Genomic DNA, 20,565 nt, shown 5'->3' on the forward strand with positions numbered 1-20,565 from the left:
GACAAAGAAAACGAAGGTCCTTCCCCGCCATACCCACAATTAAGGAGCTGGTTAAAAAAGAGTGGGAGAAACAACATACAAGAGGATTTTTACCATCCTCTGCTAAAAGACGCTACCCCTTCAGTGATGAAGAACTTAATTCCTGGCAAAAGGTACCAAAAGTTGATGCTGCAGTGGCTTCAACTTCTAAACAGTCGGTCTTGCCTGTGGAGGACTCAGGGACGCTAACTGATCCGTTAGACCGGAAAGCGGAAGTCTTGCTTAAAAGATCATGGGAGGCTAATACGGGGGCATTCAGACCAGCCATCTCTAGCACCTGTACTGCAAGGTCACTGCTAGTATGGACGGAGCAGCTGGAGGAACAAATTAGAAGTGGAGCTTCCAGAAATACAATTCTGTCGAAAATCCCTCTAATGAAAGATGCAGTAGCATTTCTAGCCGATGCCTCGGTGGATTCGCTACGCCTAACAGCCAGGTCAGCCGGCCTAGTAAACACAGCCCGGCGAGCACTCTGGTTGAAGAATTGGAAAGGGGACGCACAGGCCAAAGCAAAACTTTGTGCGATCCCCTGCCAGGGTGAGTTCCTATTTGGGAAAGCTCTGGACGAGCTCTTAAATAAAGCAGGAGAGCGGAAGAAAGGCTTCCCTAACCAGTACCTTCCCTCTTACAGGAGAGCTTTCAGGAGACGCCCCTTCACCAGGAATAAACCCACTGAGCAAAGGGAGCGCTGGGAGGCAAAGGATCCAAAACAAAAAGGTGCTCTGTTTTCCGGATCCTATAACCCAAGACGTAACAAGTACCGTTAATTATGAAGTGGGCGGTAGATTGAAATATTTCGCTGCTAAATGGAAATTAATAACATCTAGTCCTTGGATTCTGGACATTATTGGGAATGGATTAAAATTAGAATTTGATAGAATCCCTTGGGATTCTTTTATTGTAACATCTCCGAGAGGTCAACAACAACAAGAAGCTCTGGAATCAGAGATCCTATCGCTTCTATCTAAAAAAGTATTGATAGAAGTTCCCCGGGATCAAGAAGGGAGGGAGTTCTATTCCCCTTTATTCTTGATCAGTAAACCAGATGGTTCATTCAGAACCATCATAAACCTCAAAAAACTAAATTCCTTTTTACGTAACCACACTTTCAAAATGGAATCCATTAGTTCTACCATCAAGCTTTTGTTCCCTAGGTGTGTCATGGCCGGGATAGACCTAAAGGATGCTTACTATCACCTTCCTATACATGCCGAACACCAGCAGTATCTAAGAGTAGCGGTCATCCTGGAGGGACAGGTTCGTCACTTCCAATATGTAGCAATGCCATTTGGGCTTTCTATGGCCCCCCGCATTTTTACAAAGGTGATGTTAGAGGTAATGGCTCATCTACGCCAACGGGACACTTTAATAATACCCTACCTGGATGACTTTCTAGTAATAGGGAATTCTGTGGCTCAATGTAAATTGCGGTTGTCTAACACAATCTCATCCCTGCAGGAGTTGGGTTGGATTATCAACTTCGAAAAGTCCAGGCTGAATCCAGACACTACTCAAATGTTTCTAGGGATCCAGCTAGACTCAGTAAGTCAAAAAAGCTTCCTCCCGCATTCAAAGAAAAGGACTATACAGTCAAAGGTGTCAGAAGCGATAAAAAACCCCTACATGACACTAAGGAAGGCTATGTCCTTACTGGGATCATTGTCCTCATGTATCCCGGCTGTACCATGGGCTCAATTCCATACCCGCCAAATACAGTACGAAGTACTGTCAGCCCAGGGACGGGAAGGACACCTAGAGAGTAAACTAACTCTCTCTAGAGATGTCATAGAATCTCTATCCTGGTGGCTAGATATGGGACACCTTTCAGGGGGTGTACCATGGATAATAGATCCATCCAAAATAATTACTACAGACGCCAGCCCTACGGGATGGGGTGCACATATGGAGGATGATATAGTCCAGGATACCTGGAATCAGTCAGAATCATCATGTTCGTCAAATTGGAAAGAGTTGACAGCAGTAGGGAAAGCCTTAAATTATTTTCTTCCACAGATCCAAGGAGCAGATGTAAGAGTTTTCTCAGACAACTCCACCACAGTGGCCTATGTAAACCGCCAGGGCGGTACACGGTCAGGAAGTCTGATGACCATCGCAGGGGAGATCTTCCAACTTGCAGAGACTCATCTTGCGTCCCTAACAGCCCTACACATCAGAGGAATAGAAAATACCAAAGCGGACTACCTCAGCCGAAACAGGCTGCGCCAGGGAGAATGGTCCTTAAACAGAGCCGTGTTCAGACTAATAACAAAAGCATGGGGAGTGCCTCAGATAGATCTATTTGCCACAAGAGGCAACAGACAGGTAGAAAGATTCGCTTCCCTGAACTCCATGGATCACCCAGACATGCTGGACTCTCTACACCATCCTTGGAACTTCAAACTGGCATACGCCTTTCCTCCAATGTCTCTAATTCCGCTAGTGATCAGGAAGATCAGGAGGGAGCAAGCAAGGGTAATCCTCATTGCACCCTTCTGGCCAAAAAGACCGTGGTTCTCCTGCCTCCAGAGCATGTGTCTATCCGATCCATGGATTCTTCCATTGGACAAGGAACTACTGTTCCAAGGGCCGTTTTTCCACCCGCAAGTGAAAGGGCTTCACTTGACGGCGTGGAACTTGAGCGGCAATTATTAACTTCAAGGGGTTTCTCAGAACTAGTAAACACCCTGCTACTAAGTAGGAAAAGATCTACAACCCTGATATATAGCAGGGTATGGAAAAAATTCTTAGACTTTCATACAGTACCATTCACTAAACAGGTTCCGATAACACCTATTCTAGAGTTCCTACAAAAAGGTAGAGAATTAGGACTATCAGTGAACACCTTAAGAGTCCAGATATCAGCGTTAGGAGCCTTATATGGATATAATATAGCCGCTGATAGATGGGTCTCCAGATTCATTAAGTCTTGTGAACGGAGTAACCCAGTACATATTCCCCGTCTACCTCCGTGGGATTTAAATCTAGTGCTAGAAGCCTTAACCAGCTCCCCATTTGAGCCTCTAGATTCTATACCTCTAAATGTCCTCACATATAAGGTAGCCCTCTTGGTAGCCCTGACCTCAGCCAGACGTGTTAGCGACATCCAGGCCCTATCAGTAGACCCACCATTCTTACTGATATTCCATGACCGAATAGTCCTAAAACCAGACCCCTCATACCTCCCTAAGGTAGCATCCACCTACCACAGGTCACAGGAAATATTTCTCCCTTCCTTTTTTGATTCTCCTGTAACCCCTGAACAACAGAAGTTCCACACCTTAGATGTCAGAAGAGCCATCCTGACTTATATAGAAAGGTGTCAAACATGGAGGGAGAGTAGGGCTCTGTTTATCTCCTTTCAGGGCCACAAGAAAGGACATGGGGTCACGAGAGCTACCATATCTCGGTGGATCAGAGATGCTATCTGCTTGGCCTATACATCGAAAGGCGAGATTCCTCCAGTGGGTATTAAAGCGCACTCAACACGAGCCATGGCTTCCTCCTGGGCGGAACAAGCGGATGTCCCGATCCATCTAATATGTAAGGCCGCAACTTGGTCTACACCTTCTACCTTTTACAACCATTATAGACTTGATCTATCTTCATCGTCTGATTTGACCTTTGGTAGAGCTGTGCTTAGTACAGTAATCCCACCCGAGTAATAACTCTCTGAAAGTCTCTCATGTGGGGTGCTGTCGTGGCGAAGGGTAAAAAGCTGGATTACTCACCGGTAATGCTCTTTTAATGAGTCCACGACAGCACCCATTTACAACCCTCCCTGATTATGCACAGCCCTTTCTTTAATTCACAAATAATGGTTGTATAGAGTTTTTAAGATATTTTGCTGAATAAGAATTAATACTAAAGCTTTTGCGGTTCCCTTTTTATACTCTGTAAACTAAACTGAGGAGGAGAGGGGACCGCCTCCTTTTATTCTGTAGGTTTCCTGTTCCTATGGGCGGATCCCTCTCTCTCATGTGGGGTGCTGTCGTGGACTCATTAAAAGAGCATTACCGGTGAGTAATCCGGCTTATTCTAGGTTCTTCAAAGTAGCCACCTTTTTGCTTTGATGACTGCTTTGCACACTCTTGGCATTCTCTTAATGAGCTTCAAGAGGTAGTCACTGGGAATGGTCTTCCAACAATCTTGAAGGAGTTCCCAGAGATGCTTAGCACTTGTTTGGCCCTTTTGCCTGCACTCTGCGGTCCAGCTCACCCCAAACCATCTCGATTGGGTTCAGGTCTGGTGACTGTGGAGGCCAGGTCATCCTGTCGTAGCACCCCATCCACTCCTTCTTGGTCAAATAGCCCTTACACAGCCTGGGGGTGTGTTTGGGGTCATTGTCCTGTTGAAAAATAAATGATGGTCCAACTAAATGCAAACTGGATGGAATAGCATGCCGCTGCAAGATGCTGTGGTAACCATGCTAGTTCAGTATGCCTTCAATTTTGAATAAATCCCCAACAGTGTCACCAGCAAAGCACCCCCACACCATCACACCTCCTCCTCCATGCTTCACAGTGGGAACCAGGCATGTAGTGTCCATCCGTTCACCTTTTCTGCGTCGCACAAAGACACGGTAGTTGGAACCAAAGATCTCAAATTTGGACTCATCAGACAAAAGCACAGATTTCCACTGGTCTAGTGTCCATTCCTTGTGTTATTTAGCCCAAACAAGTCTCTTCTGCTTGTTGCCTGTCCTTAGCAGTGGTTTCCTAGCGGCTATTTTACCATGAAGGCCTGCTGCACAAAGTCTTTTTAACAGTTGTTGTAGCGCTTGATAATTTTTGCCACTGCACTTGGGGACACTTTCAAAGTTCTCCCAATTTTTCGGACTGACTGACCTTCATTTCTTAAAGTAATGATGGCCACTCGTTTTTCTTTACTTAGCTGCTTTTTATTTGGACTCCCATGACAGCACCACGAGAGAGGGGATCCGCCCCTTTAGGAACAGGAAACCCACAGATACAAAAGGGCGGCACCTCTCCCACGCATCAGTTGGTTTCCTGTTCCTAATGGGACGGGATCCTACAGAATTTACAAAAGGATCCCAGGCCGGCCGGCCGACTCAGGTAGCGAGGGGGTCTCCTACCTCGGCCGGTGCGGAATTCCTGGATGATGCCACGATGGTCCTGGTAGGGCTGCATGGCGGTGGCATTCCAGCAGAGAGCGGTCGCCGGTGGTGTCCTGTCTCCAAGCCAGCGCCGGGTGAGTATTTCCCCGGGGTCTCCTCCTGCTGAGGTGGCTGGGGTCTCTGTGTGCGGCGGCGCTTGGGGGCGCAACCCGGGGTGCTGCGGCTCTGTCCGGCGTCCTCGCCGCTCTGCGCGCTGATGGTAAAGCGCTGGGAGCCCGGGTGACGTCGGGGGAGGAGTCGGCAGTCACTTCCGGGTTTCCAGGGTCCTGCGCATGCGCAGTGTATCCAAGATGGCGGCGCCCACCGGTATAGCGTCGCCGGCGTTCTCAGCCCTAGAGAAAACCGCCTGCACCAGGGGGAGGCCGGAAAGATCAATCAGGGGAGCGCTAGGCACAGCTGCTGACCGGAGGAGGGGCTATAAAAAGAACTCCGGATCGTGATCCCTTGCTTCTGGCCTCATATCTGGTAAAGATGGAGGACGAGCACGTGTAGCTTCGGGAAGAGGTGTCCCAGAAGCCTAAAGAGAAGGATCGCGACAAAAGGAGTAGTGAATCTGGCCACAAAAGCACCTCCAGACAGGGGTCTGGAACGTCAGCCAGGAGAAATCCCCCTCGTATTCCGGTACTTATTCTTTGGGCAGCGCTGGTAAGTGATCTTCGTGAAAGTTCACTCAGTGACATGATTCCCCTCATATGTTCCATTATAGGGGAAGAAATGTGCCGGGAAGGCGAAACACAGGGAATGTGGAATCTGCGGGGTTCCCCTACCTGATTCGTGCCCTAAAAAGTTATGTGGCCCCTGTATACAGCAGACGGTGAGGTCTCAGGAAAGGGGAGAGGGGGAGAGCATTATATCTACAGGGATTAGATTGCTTTACTTACCCCCCTCAGGTGGCGGAGGAATCCCTTACTATGACCACCAGCTTAAAGGAGATGATCAGAATGGAGGTCAGACAATCCTTAAAGGGTTTTGCTCAAGGAGGAAGCTCTAAATCCAAAGCTCCGTTACTCTCCGATTCTTCAGTAGAAGAGGATAAGGAGGAAGTTTTCTCCGGTTCGGCTGCGTCATCCTCTTCCTCGGATGAGGACACCGCCTGTTTCTGTCTACCCCTCGAACGAGTAGATAAGCTGGTCAAGGCGGTCAGAGGAACGATGGGCATAACGGAACCGAGACCCCAACTTTCCAAGGAGGAAATTATGTTCAGTGGGTTGGAGCAGAAAAAACGCAGAGTCTTCCCGCTCAATGAAAAAATCCAGGCTCTTATCAATAAAGAGTGGAAAAAACCTGAGAGAAAGGGTTCCTTACCTCCAGCACAGAAGCGCAGATATCCGTTTGATGATCCTGCAGTCACCAACTGGGAAAAAGCCCCTAAGTTGGATGCGGCAATAGCCAAGGTGGCCAAACGGGCCTCTCTCCCCTTTGAGGACATGGGGACCCTTAAGGACCCCCTTGATAGAAAAGCGGATACCTTTCTAAAAAGGACCTGGGAGATGGCGGCCGGTTCTTTAAGGCCTGCGGTGGCTTCAACCTGTACAGCCAGATCAATGATGGTCTGGTTGGAACAATTAGAGACTCAGTTAAAAGAAGGTGCATCAAGGGATTCTATCCTGACTGCCTTACCACTGATCCAAGAAGCAGCTGCTTTCTTATCAGATGCGTCTATTGACTCTGTCAAAATGGCTGCTAGGGCAGCAGGTCTCTCGAATGCGGCCAGAAGGGCTCTTTGGCTGAAATGTTGGCCAGGCGATATACAGTCAAAATCAAAACTCTGCATCATTCCATGTAAAGGGGAGTACCTATTCGGGCCCACCTTAGATGATCTCCTAGAGAAAGTGGGAGATGACAAAAAGAAGTTCCCCAACCTGCTGGGGTCCTACCGTCGTCCCTTTAATAAAAGAAGGTTCGGTCGCGGAGGGAAGCGTACCTTTTCACCTTCAAGGGATCGGTCTAGGTGGGACGACAGACGTAGACGAGGTACGGGATATATGTTCCGTCGTTCCTCAAAAGAAAGGAAGAAGGAGGACAAATGACTAGGAGCCACGGTGGGGGGCAGACTTTTACATTTTGGTTCAGAATGGTCAGAGATCACGAATAGTGTCTGGGTGCAAGATACTATTTCTCGAGGTCTTACTCTTGAGTTTTGCCATACCCCACGGGATAAATTTATGTTAACGCCCTTACGTTCTAATCCCCTAGAACAATCTGCTCTAGAAGAAGTTTGGTCTCTCTGTTCTAAAAATGTTCTTACACAGGTTCCAGAGACTGATAGAGGGAAAGGATTCTATTCTCCCTTGTTTCTTATTAAAAAACCTGATAACTCGTATAGAACCATTATAAATCTCAGACATCTTAATAGTTTTTTGGTTAAGCATACCTTTAAGATGGAGTCCATCAGCTCAACAATAAAGATACTGTTCAAAAACTGCTTTATGGTGGTAGTCGACTTAAAGGATGCCTATTACCACGTACCTATTCATGTGGATTTCCAGCAGTTCTTGAGGGTAGCAGTATTAATGGAAGGGGTTGTTTATCATTTTCAGTACAGAGCTCTTCCTTTCGGTATAACATCAGCCCCTAGAGTATTCACAAAAATAGTGGCAGAGGTGATGGCTCACTTGCGAGAATCTAATGTCCTTATTGTCCCATACCTGGACGATTTCCTCATAATAGGTAACTCGGTAGAACACTGTTTGTCCCAACTAGAACTAACTAGGGTTAAGTTGGAACGCCTGGGCTGGATAATTAATTTTGAAAAATCTCGATTACAGCCTCAAAAAATTCAGAAGTTTCTGGGCTTAGTACTAGATTCAACTACACAACAGTGTTATCTTCCGGAAAATAAACTATCTCAGATTCAGCATCAGGTACTGAAAGCAGTAAATACACCCTCTATGACCCTGCGGCAAGCTATGTCCCTGTTGGGGTCCCTCACATCGTGCATTCCAGCGGTAAGGTGGGCACACTTTCACACTAGATCCCTCCAGAAAGAGATTTTGGTTAAGGATAGGATCTTGAGGGGTGTATTAGAGGAAAAAATAACGCTAGAACCAGCGACTCTCAAATCCCTAAGTTGGTGGCTGGATAGGGATAATTTGTCAGCAGGTGTTCCCTGGATGATAGACGTGTCCCGGGTTGTGACTACGGATGCCATCTCCTCAGGTTGGGGGGCTCACATGAATGACATTGTAGTGCAAGGCCAATGGGAACCATACTCAACATCCTCTTCCAATCAGAGAGAATTATTAGCAATCGAATGGTCAGTTAAAAACCTCCATGTATCTGCAGGGCCACCACGTCAGGATCCTCTCAGACAACCGGGTGGCAGTCTCCTATATAAATCATCAAGGAGGGACACACTCCGAGGCTCTGATGCAGATCACAGATCGTCTCCTCCGGATGGCAGAAGAGAATTTACAATCTTTGACTGCTCTGCACATCACAGGAAAAGACAACATAAAAGCGGACTTTCTCAGCCGCAATGTTCTAAAGCAAGGAGAATGGTCTCTAAACGGAGACATCTTCAAACAAATTGTACGCTTATGGGGTCAACCGGTAGTGGACCTATTTGCCACAAGAGAAAACAAAAAAGTAAAAAACTTTTGTTCCCTAAATCCCAGGGAGAATCCACTGGCAGTGGATGCATTCCTCATAAAATGGGATTTTTCTCTGGCCTACGCCTTCCTGCCACTGAACCTACTACCTCTAGTGGTGAGGAAGGTCAGAGAAGATCATGCGAAACTCATTCTGATTGCTCCCTTTTGGCCCAGGAGAACCTGGTTTTCATGGCTCAGGACGATGTCAGTGGGCGATCCCTGGGTACTTCCAGACATCCCAAATTTGCTCTCCCAGGGGCCGATACTCCATCCACAAGTGAAGGGACTTCATTTGACGGCTTGGAGTTTGAGCGGTCATTGTTAGGAAATAAAGGCTTCTCTCCTAAATTAGTCGATACCCTTTTATGAAGTAGAAAGCCAATAACAACAAGAATCTACTCCAGAACCTGGAGAAAGTTCTTAACTTCCTCAGAATTTAATATTAATGACGGTGTACCAATACGTCAAATATTGGAATTTTTGCAAAGAGGGTTAGAGTTAAAACTCTCCACAAGCACATTAAAAGTACAAGTTTCTGCACTTGGGGCCCTGTTCTCATGTAATATTGCGGGAAACTACTGGGTGTCGAGATTCATTAAGGCGGTCGGTAGAATTAGACCACTTTATAGAAACAAAATGGTACCATGGGATTTAAATCTTGTCCTTTCTTCTTTGACAAAGCCCCCTTTTGAGCCGTTGAATGAAGCCTCAGTCAGGATGTTATCTCTCAAAACAGCTTTCCTAATAGCTATAACATCAGCTCGCAGGATAGGAGACATCCAGGCACTCTCTAGACTTCCCCCGTATATAGAATTTCTCCAGGATAGAGTTATCCTTAGACCGGACCCAGCCTACTTACCAAAAGTAGTATCCCAGTTTCACAGATCGCAGGAGATAGTTTTACCTTCGTTTATCCCTAATCCTTCTAACCCTAAAGAAAGGGAGCTCCATACCTTAGATGTCAGGAGATGCCTTCTTCAATATATCTCGGTCACTAATGATTGGAAGAAGGATAATGCACTATTCCTATCCTTCCAAGGTCCAAGGAAAGGGGCTAGAGCATCAAAATACATACTTGCTAAGTGGATTAGGGAGGCTATCTCTCTTGCTTACACGACAGGTGGGGGTCCAGCTCCGCAGAATCTGAGGGCACATTCCACCCGAGCCATGGCGTCATCCTGGGCAGAGAGGTCTGGAGTGTCGGTCGACCAGATATGTAAGGCGGCCACATGGTCATCCCCTTCCACCTTTTTTAAACACTATAGGTTGGACTTGGGGTTCTCCTCAGATCTCACCTTCGGGTTAAGGGTGCTACAGGCTGTGGTCCCTCCCTAAAAATGGCTTACATCTCTGTAAATCTCTCGTGGTGCTGTCATGGGAGTCCGAATAAAGCATTAAGCTACTTACGGGTAGCGGCATTTTTCGGAGGCCCATGACAGCACCCTTAGTTCCCTCCCTTTTCACATGGGGTTGCACATCCTGGGTTTATAATCAACTAAATAATTTAAAGAAGAAATGTTATCTTCTCACGTGTGTTACTTTATTAAAGTCATTGTGTTTAATTGTATGCAATATTGTGTTTGCTTGTCATTAACTGCGGTAGTCCTCTCAGGCTCTGTAATCCAACTGATGCGTGGGAGAGGTGCCGCCCTTTTGTATCTGTGGGTTTCCTGTTCCTAAAGGGGCGGATCCCCTCTCTCGTGGTGCTGTCATGGGCCTCCGAAAAATGCCGCTACCCGTAAGTAGCTTAATGCTTTTCTTGCCATAATACAAATTCTAACTGTCTATTCAGTAGGACTATCAGCTGTGTATCCATCAGACTTCTGCACAACACAACTGATGGTCCCGACTTAATTTATAAGGCAAGAAATCCCACTTATTAACCCCTTAGTGACGGAGCCACATTTTTAAAATCTGACCAGTGTCACTTTATGTGGTAATAACTCTGGAATCCTTCAACAAATCCCAGTGATTTTGAGATTGTTTTTTCGTGACACATTATACTTTATGATAATGGTAAATTTAGGTCAATATGTTTTGTGTTTATATAATAATAATCATAATAATAATTTTATTTATATAGCGCCAACATATTCCGCAGCGCTTTACAATTTATAGAGGGGACTTGTACAGACAATAGACATTACAGCATAACAGAAATCACAGTTCAAAACAGATACCAGGAGGAATGAGGGCCCTGCTCGCAAGCTTACAAACTATGAGGAAAAGGGGAGACACGAGAGGTGGATGGTAACAATTGCTTATAAATATCAAAAATTTGAGAAAAATGTTAAAAAATGAGCAATTTTCAAACTTTGAATGATTATCCCTTTAATCCAGATAGTCATACCACAGCAAACCATTAATAAATAACATTTCCCACATGTCGGCTTTACATCAGCACCATTTGTAAAACATTGTTGTATTTTGTTAGCATTTTAGGAGGTTTCAAAATGTAGCAGCAATTTTTCATTTTTTCAAGGAAATTAACATTTATTTTTTTAGGGGACTATCCAGGTTTGAAGTGCCTTTAAGGGTCTCATATATTGGGAAACCCCCAAACGTGATACCATTTTAAAAACGGCACCCCCTGACATATAGAAAACTGCTGTCAGTTAGTTTATTAACCCTTCAGGTGATTTTCCGGAAATAATGCAAAGTGGCATGACAGAAATGAAAAAGTGTATGTTTACCACATAAATGCGACTTACTCCTGAACAGATTACAACAGCCGGCAGACTCTAAGGCCGCTATTTGGTCATGAATTGCCATGGCAAACATCAGGACCACACAATCATGATCTGAGGGCACCAATTGGGATAAAGAGGAAGCCCCCTCACTCTGTTAACCATTTATAATGATGTAGTCACTATTGACAGCAGCATCTAAGGGGTTAAACAGATATGGACGGTGCAAACACTGATCTTGGCTAATGCAGCAAGTTGTCAGCTATAGTGTACAGCCGACAGCTGCTGGATTGTCACCTGTATGGGGAGGCTATTCTCTTATATCTCAGGTCAGTTAAAAGACGTATTGGCTGTCATTAAGGGGTTAAACCTGACAGGGCACACCTGTGAAGTGAAAACCATTCCTGGTGACTACCTCTTGAAGCTCATCAAGAGAATGCCAAGAGTGTGCAAAGCAGTCATCAAAGCAAAAGGTGGCTACTTTGAAGAACCTAGAATATAAGACATAATTTCAGTTGTTTCACACTTTTTTGTTAAGTATATAATTCCACATGTGTTAATTCATAGTTTTGATGCCTTGAGTGTGAATGTACAATTTTCATTGTCATGAAAATACAGAAAAATCTTTAAATGAGAATGTGTGTCCAAACTTTTGGTCTGTACTATATATATATATATATTGTTGTTGAGTGTCTCTCAACAACAATTTATAAAGCAGGTAAATTTATTAATCATCCAAGATATGACACAATACAAAAAAATAAATCGGTGCCTCAAACCATACAAACAGAGGCCAGCTAGAGAGAGGGACACAAAAATACCCAAATAATTAATGTGCAAAAAGAAAAGGCTATAAGAAGCCACAGCCAGCTCACCAATCCAGGCAGGTGCACGGAACATCATCTTGGACTAAGATGGATATACATAACGATGTAAGGAAGGCGTTCCAGCTCCATAAAATTCAAATGCTTTATTTCTCCATTAAAAATTGGTGTAGTACAAACAGTCCTTGCCTGTAGAACCTGAAAAAGGTTCTACAGGCAAGGACTGTTTGTACTACACCAATTTTTAATGGAGAAATAAAGCATTTGAATTTTATGGAGCTGGAACGCCTTCCTTACATCGCCAAATAATTAATCCTGTCTGCTATATCACATTGGAATCATTTGATAATACTAAAGATAAGATAAATATATAATAGACGTATACCAGCAAAACTATTGCATATCAATTAATATTTATCTTGCATGTGCACATATATTCATATACAATGATAGTGCAGCAAATATGCAGGGCAGAGAAACACCGCAACGGATCAAAAGTAAACTGGAGACATGATTTTGCCATCAATAGAAACACACATAGCCTTCTACCGTTGTAGGGTCCCTTCATGCACCCAGAAAAACACAGAGAATATTATCCTCGTTCCTCTACATATTACCTGGGCACGTGTCCAGCGGAAAATTCCTGTCAAGTGACAAGCTGCGCCTTCGGACCCCTGTTTCACGGATGCTTTCAAACATGCCACAATCACACCTATCCTTAAAAAGCAAACCCTTGACCCAACAGCTATGTATGGCTATGGCCCAATATCGCTGCTTCCATTCGCTTCCAAAATCCTGGAGCAGCATGTCCACGCTGAACTTTCCTCCCACCTCTCATCTAAGGGTACCGTCACACAGTGCCATTTTCATCGCTACGACGGTACGATTCGTGACGTTCTAGCGATATCGTTACGATATCGCAGTGTCTGACACGCAGCAGCGATCAGGGATCCTGCTGAGAATCGTACGTCGTAGCAGATCGTTTGGAACTTTCTTTCGTCGCTTGATCACCCTCTGACATCGCTGGATCGTTGTGTGCGACACCGATCCAGCGATGTGTTCGCTTGTAACCAGGGTAAACATCGGGTAACTAAGAGCAGGGCCGCGCTTAGTGACCCGATGTTTACCCTGGTTACCAGCGTAAACGTAAAAAAAAAAAAACAGTACATACTCACATTCCGGTGTCTGTCCTCCGGCGTCTCAGCTTCTCTGCACTGTGAGCGCCTGCCGGCCGGAAAGCGAGCACAGCGGTGACGTCTGACGTCACCGCTCTGCTTTCCGGCTATGGTGCTTACACAGTGCAGAGAAGCAGAACGCCGGGGGACAGACACCGGAATGTAAGTATGTACTGTTTGGTTTTTTTACGTTTACGCTGGTAACTAGGGTAAACATCGGGTTACTAAGCGCGGCCCTGCGCTTAGTAACCTGATGTTTACCCTGGTTACCCGGGGACTTCGGCATCGCTCCAGCGCCGTGATTGCAAAGTGTGACCGCAGTCTACGACGCTGGAGCGATAATCATACGACGCTGCGACGTCACGGATCGTGCCGTCGTAGCGATGAAAATGGCACTGTGTGACGGTACCCTTACTTGCTCTTTGACAATCTACAATCTGGTTTCCGCCCCCATCACTCAACTGAGACAGCCCTGACCAAAATCACTAATGACCTACTTACAGCCAAAGCTAACAGACAATACTCTGTACTCCTCCTTCTAGACCTGTCCTCTGCTTTTGACACAGTTGACCACTGCCTCCTACTACAGATCCTCTCCTCCTTTGGCATCAAAGACCTCACCCTATCCTGGATCTCCTCATACCTTTCCAACCGCACATTCAGCGTCTCCCACTCCCACACTACCTCCTCATCCCACCCTCTCTCTGTTGGAGTCCCCCAAGGCTCTGTTCTAGGACCTCTACTCTTCTCAATCTATACACTTGGCCTGGGACAACTCATAAAATCCCATGGATTCCAGTACCACCTTTATGCTGATGACACTCAGATCTACCTTTCTGGCTCAGACGTCACCTCTCTGCTGTCCAGAATCCCGGAGTGTCTATCAGTCATATCCTCCTCCTTCTCCTCTCGCTTCCTAAAACTCAATGTGGACAAATCTGAACTCATCATGTTTCCTCCATCTCATAGATCTTCCATACCTGACCGATCTATCGCAATTAACGACATCACGCTTTCCCCCGTACCAGAAGTCTGCTGCCTCGGAGTAACCCTTGACTCTGCCCTGTCCTTCAAACCACACATCCAAGCTCTTTCCACCTCCTGTGCGCCTCCAGCTCAAAAATATCTCTAGAATCCGTCCTTTCCTCAACCGTCAATCTACTAAAATGCTTGTGCATGCCCTAATCATCTCCCGCCTTGACTACTGCAACACCCTTTTCTGCGGCCTCCCTGCTAACACCCTTGTACCTCTCCAGTCCATCCTTAACTCTGCTGCCCAACTAATTCATCTCTCTCCTCGCTACTCCTCTACTCCCCCCCCCCCCTGCAAATCTCTTCACTGGCTCCCATTCCCTCAGCTGGATACAGTTCAAATTACTAATACTCACCTACAAAGCCATCCATAACCTGTCTCCTCCATATATCTCTGAACTAATCCCCCGATATCTTCCCTCACGTAATCTCCGGTCTTCCCAAGACCATCTTCTCTCCTCCACACTTATCTGCTCCTCACCCAACCGCCTCCAAGATTTCTCCAGAATATCCCCCATCCTCTGGAATTCTTTGCCCCAACACGTCCGACTATCAACCACATTCGGATCCTTCAGACGGAACCTGAAAACCCACCTCTTCAGGAAAGCCTACAGCCGGCACTGACCCTGCTGCCTCCTCACCACTGCCAAAGCTCCTACAACCCTCAACCTATTGTCTCCATCCCCACCCTCCTGTAGAATGTAAGCCCACAAGGGCAGGGTCCTCGCCCCTCTGTGTCAGTCTGTAATTGTTAGTTTGCTTACTGTAAGTGATATCTGTAATTTGTATGTAACCCCTCTCATGTACAGCACCATGGAATCAATGGTGCTATATAAATAAATAATATATATATAGTTTTTGGCAAAGCCAGCTTACCGCTTTGAAGAAACAGGAATACATCCAACCTGTGGTTACAGTTCACACGGAAAACGGATTGGGACAAATCCACACATGTAAAGAAAAAAACTTTGTTTCTCTAGCGATCAGTCCAATGGTCGAGTAAAATATACCTTTGATTTATCCATTAAAAAGTTCCAGATTTCTTCAGTTACAATATTGCATACATTCAATCCCTTATGGACGACATGTTTCGACACCACATGTCTTCCTCCAGGTGAACTGAAGAAATCTGGAACTTTTTAATGGATAAATAAAATGTATATTTTACTCGACCGACCATTGGACTGATCGCTGGAGAAACAAAAAGATATATATATAATTATATGCACCGCTGGTCAAAATGATTGTAAACAGTTGAATAAGAAATCTTAGGCAAAGAAAAAGTTAAATTATATCTTTGCATCTGTTACATTTTCAAAATTACAAAGCGGAAAATGGGCGGGCCAGTGCAAAAGTTTGAGCACCCTGCATAGCTAGTACCTAGTAGCACCCACTTTTGATAGTGTTCTGTCTCCACATTAGGCTACTTTCACACTAGCGTTGTGCACTGCACGTCACTATGCATCATTTTGTAGAAAAAACGCATCTTGCAAAAGTGCTTTCAGGATGCGTTATCCATAGACTTAGCGACGCATTGACACACGTCGCAACCGTCGTGCGACGGTTGCGTCGGTCCGTCGCCACCAAAAAACGTTGCATGTAACGTTTTTTGGTGCGTCGTGCCCGCTTCCCCGCACCTCACAATGGGGCAGCGGATGCGTTGAAAAACTGCATCCGCTTCCCCCGTTGTGTGGCGCATTCACTGCTAGCGTCGGTACGTCGCAACTACGCAATTCATCGTGCGTCGTACGACGCTAGTGTGAAAGTAGCCTAAGGCCAATGTTATAGCTGACTGATAAAGGTGCTGTTAGATTTTTCTACTTCCGTATCAAAGATAAGGAGCAGATAGGACCAGCACAGACTCAGCGTATGTAGACTCTAATGTAGATCCACAGCGTGGGTACAATTCAAGACATTGTTTATTTAATCCTTGATACAGAAGTAATTCTTGTCAGTACGATACCGTAACTTTCTCTGAAGTTGGTGACGTCTGTTGTTGCTGGTCAGAAATTGATAACTTCACAAGCCCAGCACAAGTGGTCTCACAGCAACTTGGGCTATAAAATGGCTGCCCAGAGCAAGTGACTAGTGATGAGCCATCCTGCTTGGTTATAGTGTTATCCGTGCATACTCCAGTGTTATCCGAGTATCTTGGGTGTACTCAAATATATTGGAGTCCTCGCAGCTGCATGATTCACGGCTATTTAAAGAGCCGCAACTAGTGGTGGGCGAACGGCCTCTGATAACGCCTTATCTAAGCACACTCGGGTGTTATACAAGCATCTTGGGCGTGCTCGTATATTCTGTTTGAGTCTCTGCGGCTGTTAGACAGCCTCAACATGTTGGGATTGCCGGCTTGTTGCGTATTCCCCTCATGTGTGGAGGCTGTCTAACAGCCGCAAATCATGCAGCCGCAAACATTAATATACGGGCACGCCCAAGATTCTCAGATAAGACTTTATCCGATCACGTTCGCCCATCCCTAGCCTCAACACATGCTGGGATTACCTGTGGAAGCTGCCAACAGAATAGTTAGTAATGCCTCTGGTCTCAATGTTTTGTTTGAGGGTCCCTACAATGGGAAGCCATTTAAGCATTATATACATCAGTAACCGTGCATTCGGACCTAGATATTTTAATTTAAAAAAAATTGTTAAATTAAACATCTAAAAGATGTCCCTTATTGCTGTAGGATCAGAGATATATAATGTAATATTTAAAGTCCATCCTATAATCTTATAATTTCTGTATAATTGATTATTAATAATAAAGCCCGGCTTCTTCTCAGGTATAAACGATGGAGCTGCAGCAGTTATACTTATGAAGAAATCTGAAGCACAGCGCAGACATCTTTTACCCATGGCACAAATAGTCTGCACCGCCCAAGCTGGTTTGGATCCATCCATAATGGGAGTTGGTCCAATTCCTGCTATTAAAAAAGCTGTAAGTCTTTGTTTTGTTTTTTTTTTAATCAAATAACAGTGATCTAGAAGTCTTGAGGACCCACTGATGCCCAATTCATCGTAGCTTCTTGAGTGATATGTTTTGTAGTGTTTAAAAAATAATAGTTTATGTGAAACTATGTAATTTATTGCCATTAAAACAAATTAGAAGGGATGTTTACCGGGTTCACAGAAATCAATATATATATATATATATATATATATATATATATATATATATATATATATATATATATATATATATATATATATCTCTATATCCGAAACTTAGTCTGATGCCAGTTATTACATAGTCGACCTCTGTCTGAGAGCTGAGCTAAAAATTGCTGCTGTTAACCATTTAAATGTTACTGCCAGTCTCCGATGGCAGCATTTAAATAGATGGGTTGCTGCTGCTAATGACAGACTACAATGGCAGCTGGGGGCCTACAGAAGGCACCTTTGCTGCCATCTTTGTACTCTTGTGAAGCTCAGTCCTAGGCTGAACATCATAGGAGAACTACATTTTTACTATATTCAAGTTCCCTAAATGGACTGAAGAAAGCTTTTGAAAATATGAATAAAAACTTGAAACGCCATTTTATTATCTCTAATAAAATACTTGAAATTCCCATGTCCATAAAATTACAGTTTGTCAAAATTCTAAAATTAAACCATACAATAGATGCCATAAAGAGAAAAAATCAAAATGCCAGAATTGAATTTTTTATTAATTATTCCTGAAAAAAAATAAATAAATAAAAAAAATAAAATTGCAATAAAAAGCGACCAAAGTTACATATTTACCCCAAACTGGCGGCAATAAAATCCCTTGCACAGCTCAATCGATAGAAAGATAAAAATGTTACATGGAAATTGGTTGAAGGAAAATTTTATTTTTATTTGTTTCGAATGTTTTTGTGGTGGGGAAAAAAAATTCTTAACTTTTTTATTCTAATTTGGTATTTGCTGTAATCCTACTGTCCTGGAGAATTATTGGAGAATTATGCTGCCAAGTAACTTTTACCATACAATAATTACTGCAAAAGACAATGGTGGAATTACATTTTTCTTTACCCTCTTATCCCACTTGAAATTTGTTTCCCATCTTATATCATAAAATGTATGGTGTTAATCAAAACTACAACTCGTCCTGCAAAAAATAAGCCCTAATATGGCTATGTAGATGGAAAAATAAAGTTCTTGAAAGAAAGAGGGGGAAAAATATAATTGTGAACATGACAATTGGCTAAAGAGGCGAGAGTTTGTGTAAGGTCATGAAAATATCAGTTATGCAATAACAATGCGTCACATAGAACTGTGCTTGCTCTATCTTACAGGTTGAAAAAGCAGGATGGAGCCTGGATGATGTGGATGTATTTGAAATTAATGAAGCTTTTGCAGCACAAGCGATAGCAATTGTTAAAGAACTAGGACTGAACCCCGATAAGGTTGGTCATTTTCCAGAATATATAAGTAAAATGGTGAACTCTGATCAGTGCTGGTTTCCACAATGAAAGATCTCATATAGAGCACCCAGACCCCTATAATACCGTAAAGAACTCCATTACATGGAAATCTGACACTTGGCAGTATTTAACTAGTAGGAACCCTTTGAAAAACATAAGCTTTTAGCAAACACCTTTCACCTATGAGAATCTGTATAATTTTTTTTTTCTTGTGGTGAGGCAATTTAGATCAACATTTACCATTTAGGTGCAATTTTAGGATAATTACTATTTTAATATATGTGGCACTATAGCATTTACTGCTAACCCTATATATTTATATTTTTTTGTTGTTCTGCAGGTTAACATACAAGGAGGAGCTATAGCGCTCGGTCACCCTCTTGGGATGTCTGGCTGTCGTATTTTGGTCACTCTTCTTTATGCTTTAGAGAGAACTGGTGGGAAGAAAGGCGTTGCTGCTCTGTGTATTGGTGGTGGCATGGGCATTGCCATGTGTGTTGAAAGAACAAGCTAAGCATTCAAATCTGAACACTTCAGAAGGCACTTGTTCCTATGGAACATACAAGTGCCTTGAGAACAACTACATTCCTCTAAGATTAATTACTTTTTTCCTCTGCTTATTTCCTTTTAATTTTGTTTTTGGTTTATATCTCGTTTAATAATTACTATTTGAACTGCCCCATGGTTAGGACGCAGAATGGTGTTTATTATAGTAAAGCGGGATATGTTTAATGGCGCTTTTATCTCACTTGCACTACAATTTAAAAATGTAACCTATAGATTGCATTGGGGCGCAGATAAACGGCCATATTTCTCGTGCAAGGATCGCATCGCAGTGCACAGACTGGCCGACCCCTCTCCCGACCTGAGCGTGACAGCGTGATGTATGACAGCGTGATGTATGACAGCGTGATGTATGACAGCGTGATGTATGACAGCGTGATGTATTACTATGCAGCTGTCACGCTCGGGTCAGGAGAGCAATGGAATCCTCGCACAAGAATTACTGCCGTCTGTCTGCGTCCTTAGATGGAAATACGCACAAAACACTTACATAAATGTAAGTATATTTGAATTAGTTTATTAAAGTCATGTTTAGTTTTCTATGTCAGTTGTCAATAAATTTAGCCTTTTTGACTTGCTTTGTCTTTTAGTTTCAACATGTAACACAAGCGTTGAAAATTGTTAAATGTCAAACCCCAATTTCATTGTGTTAATTTCTGCCATTTTAATAAAGTATTTTGCATTCCTCTTATCCACCCTCTTCCATTTAATTTGTGCTTTTGCTACAAAACTAAAACCTTACACAAAGTTATTTTTCCCGATCACTCCGATCTCAAAAGGGTTATAAAAATGGATAATTCGGTAAACTTATTTTGTTTGCTGATTTAGAAGCTACATATTACAAACATCATACGGACTGCCCCTATTGGGGCTCACAACCTAAATTACCTAGAAGTAGGTCTTTGGAGTGTTGGAGGAAAACCATGCTAACACAGAGAGAACATACAAATGCCTTGTAGATGTTTGTGGGATGTGAACCCAGGACCTTTCCTCCCTCCTGTGGTGTGGTCCTGGGGCCAAAACCTCTCAATGTAGAGGTCCTTCAGCCTTCCAGTTGAGCAGGAGCTCCTGGGACAGCAGTTTCCCTCTCAGAAGGGCTCTCCTCT

The 20,565-nt window shown here is 44.0% G+C and overlaps 1 protein-coding gene across 1 annotated transcript in view; it reads left to right on the plus strand.

Moving 5' to 3' along the window:
* The window catches only part of LOC143804730 (acetyl-CoA acetyltransferase, cytosolic-like), a 35,663-nt gene extending 15,513 nt beyond the window's left edge, over positions 1–20,150 (plus strand). Inside the window, exons 5-7 of the mRNA XM_077283120.1 lie at positions 17,273–17,427; positions 18,767–18,877; positions 19,236–20,150. Of these exons, the coding sequence (XP_077139235.1) occupies positions 17,273–17,427; positions 18,767–18,877; positions 19,236–19,409 (440 nt within the window). The 3' untranslated portion in view covers positions 19,410–20,150. The remainder of the gene's footprint in view (positions 1–17,272; positions 17,428–18,766; positions 18,878–19,235) is intronic.
* Positions 20,151–20,565: the final 415 nt, after the last annotated feature.

The sequence above is a fragment of the Ranitomeya variabilis genome, chromosome 2, assembly GCF_051348905.1.
Source record: "Ranitomeya variabilis isolate aRanVar5 chromosome 2, aRanVar5.hap1, whole genome shotgun sequence".
NCBI classification, from domain to species: domain Eukaryota; kingdom Metazoa; phylum Chordata; class Amphibia; order Anura; family Dendrobatidae; genus Ranitomeya; species Ranitomeya variabilis.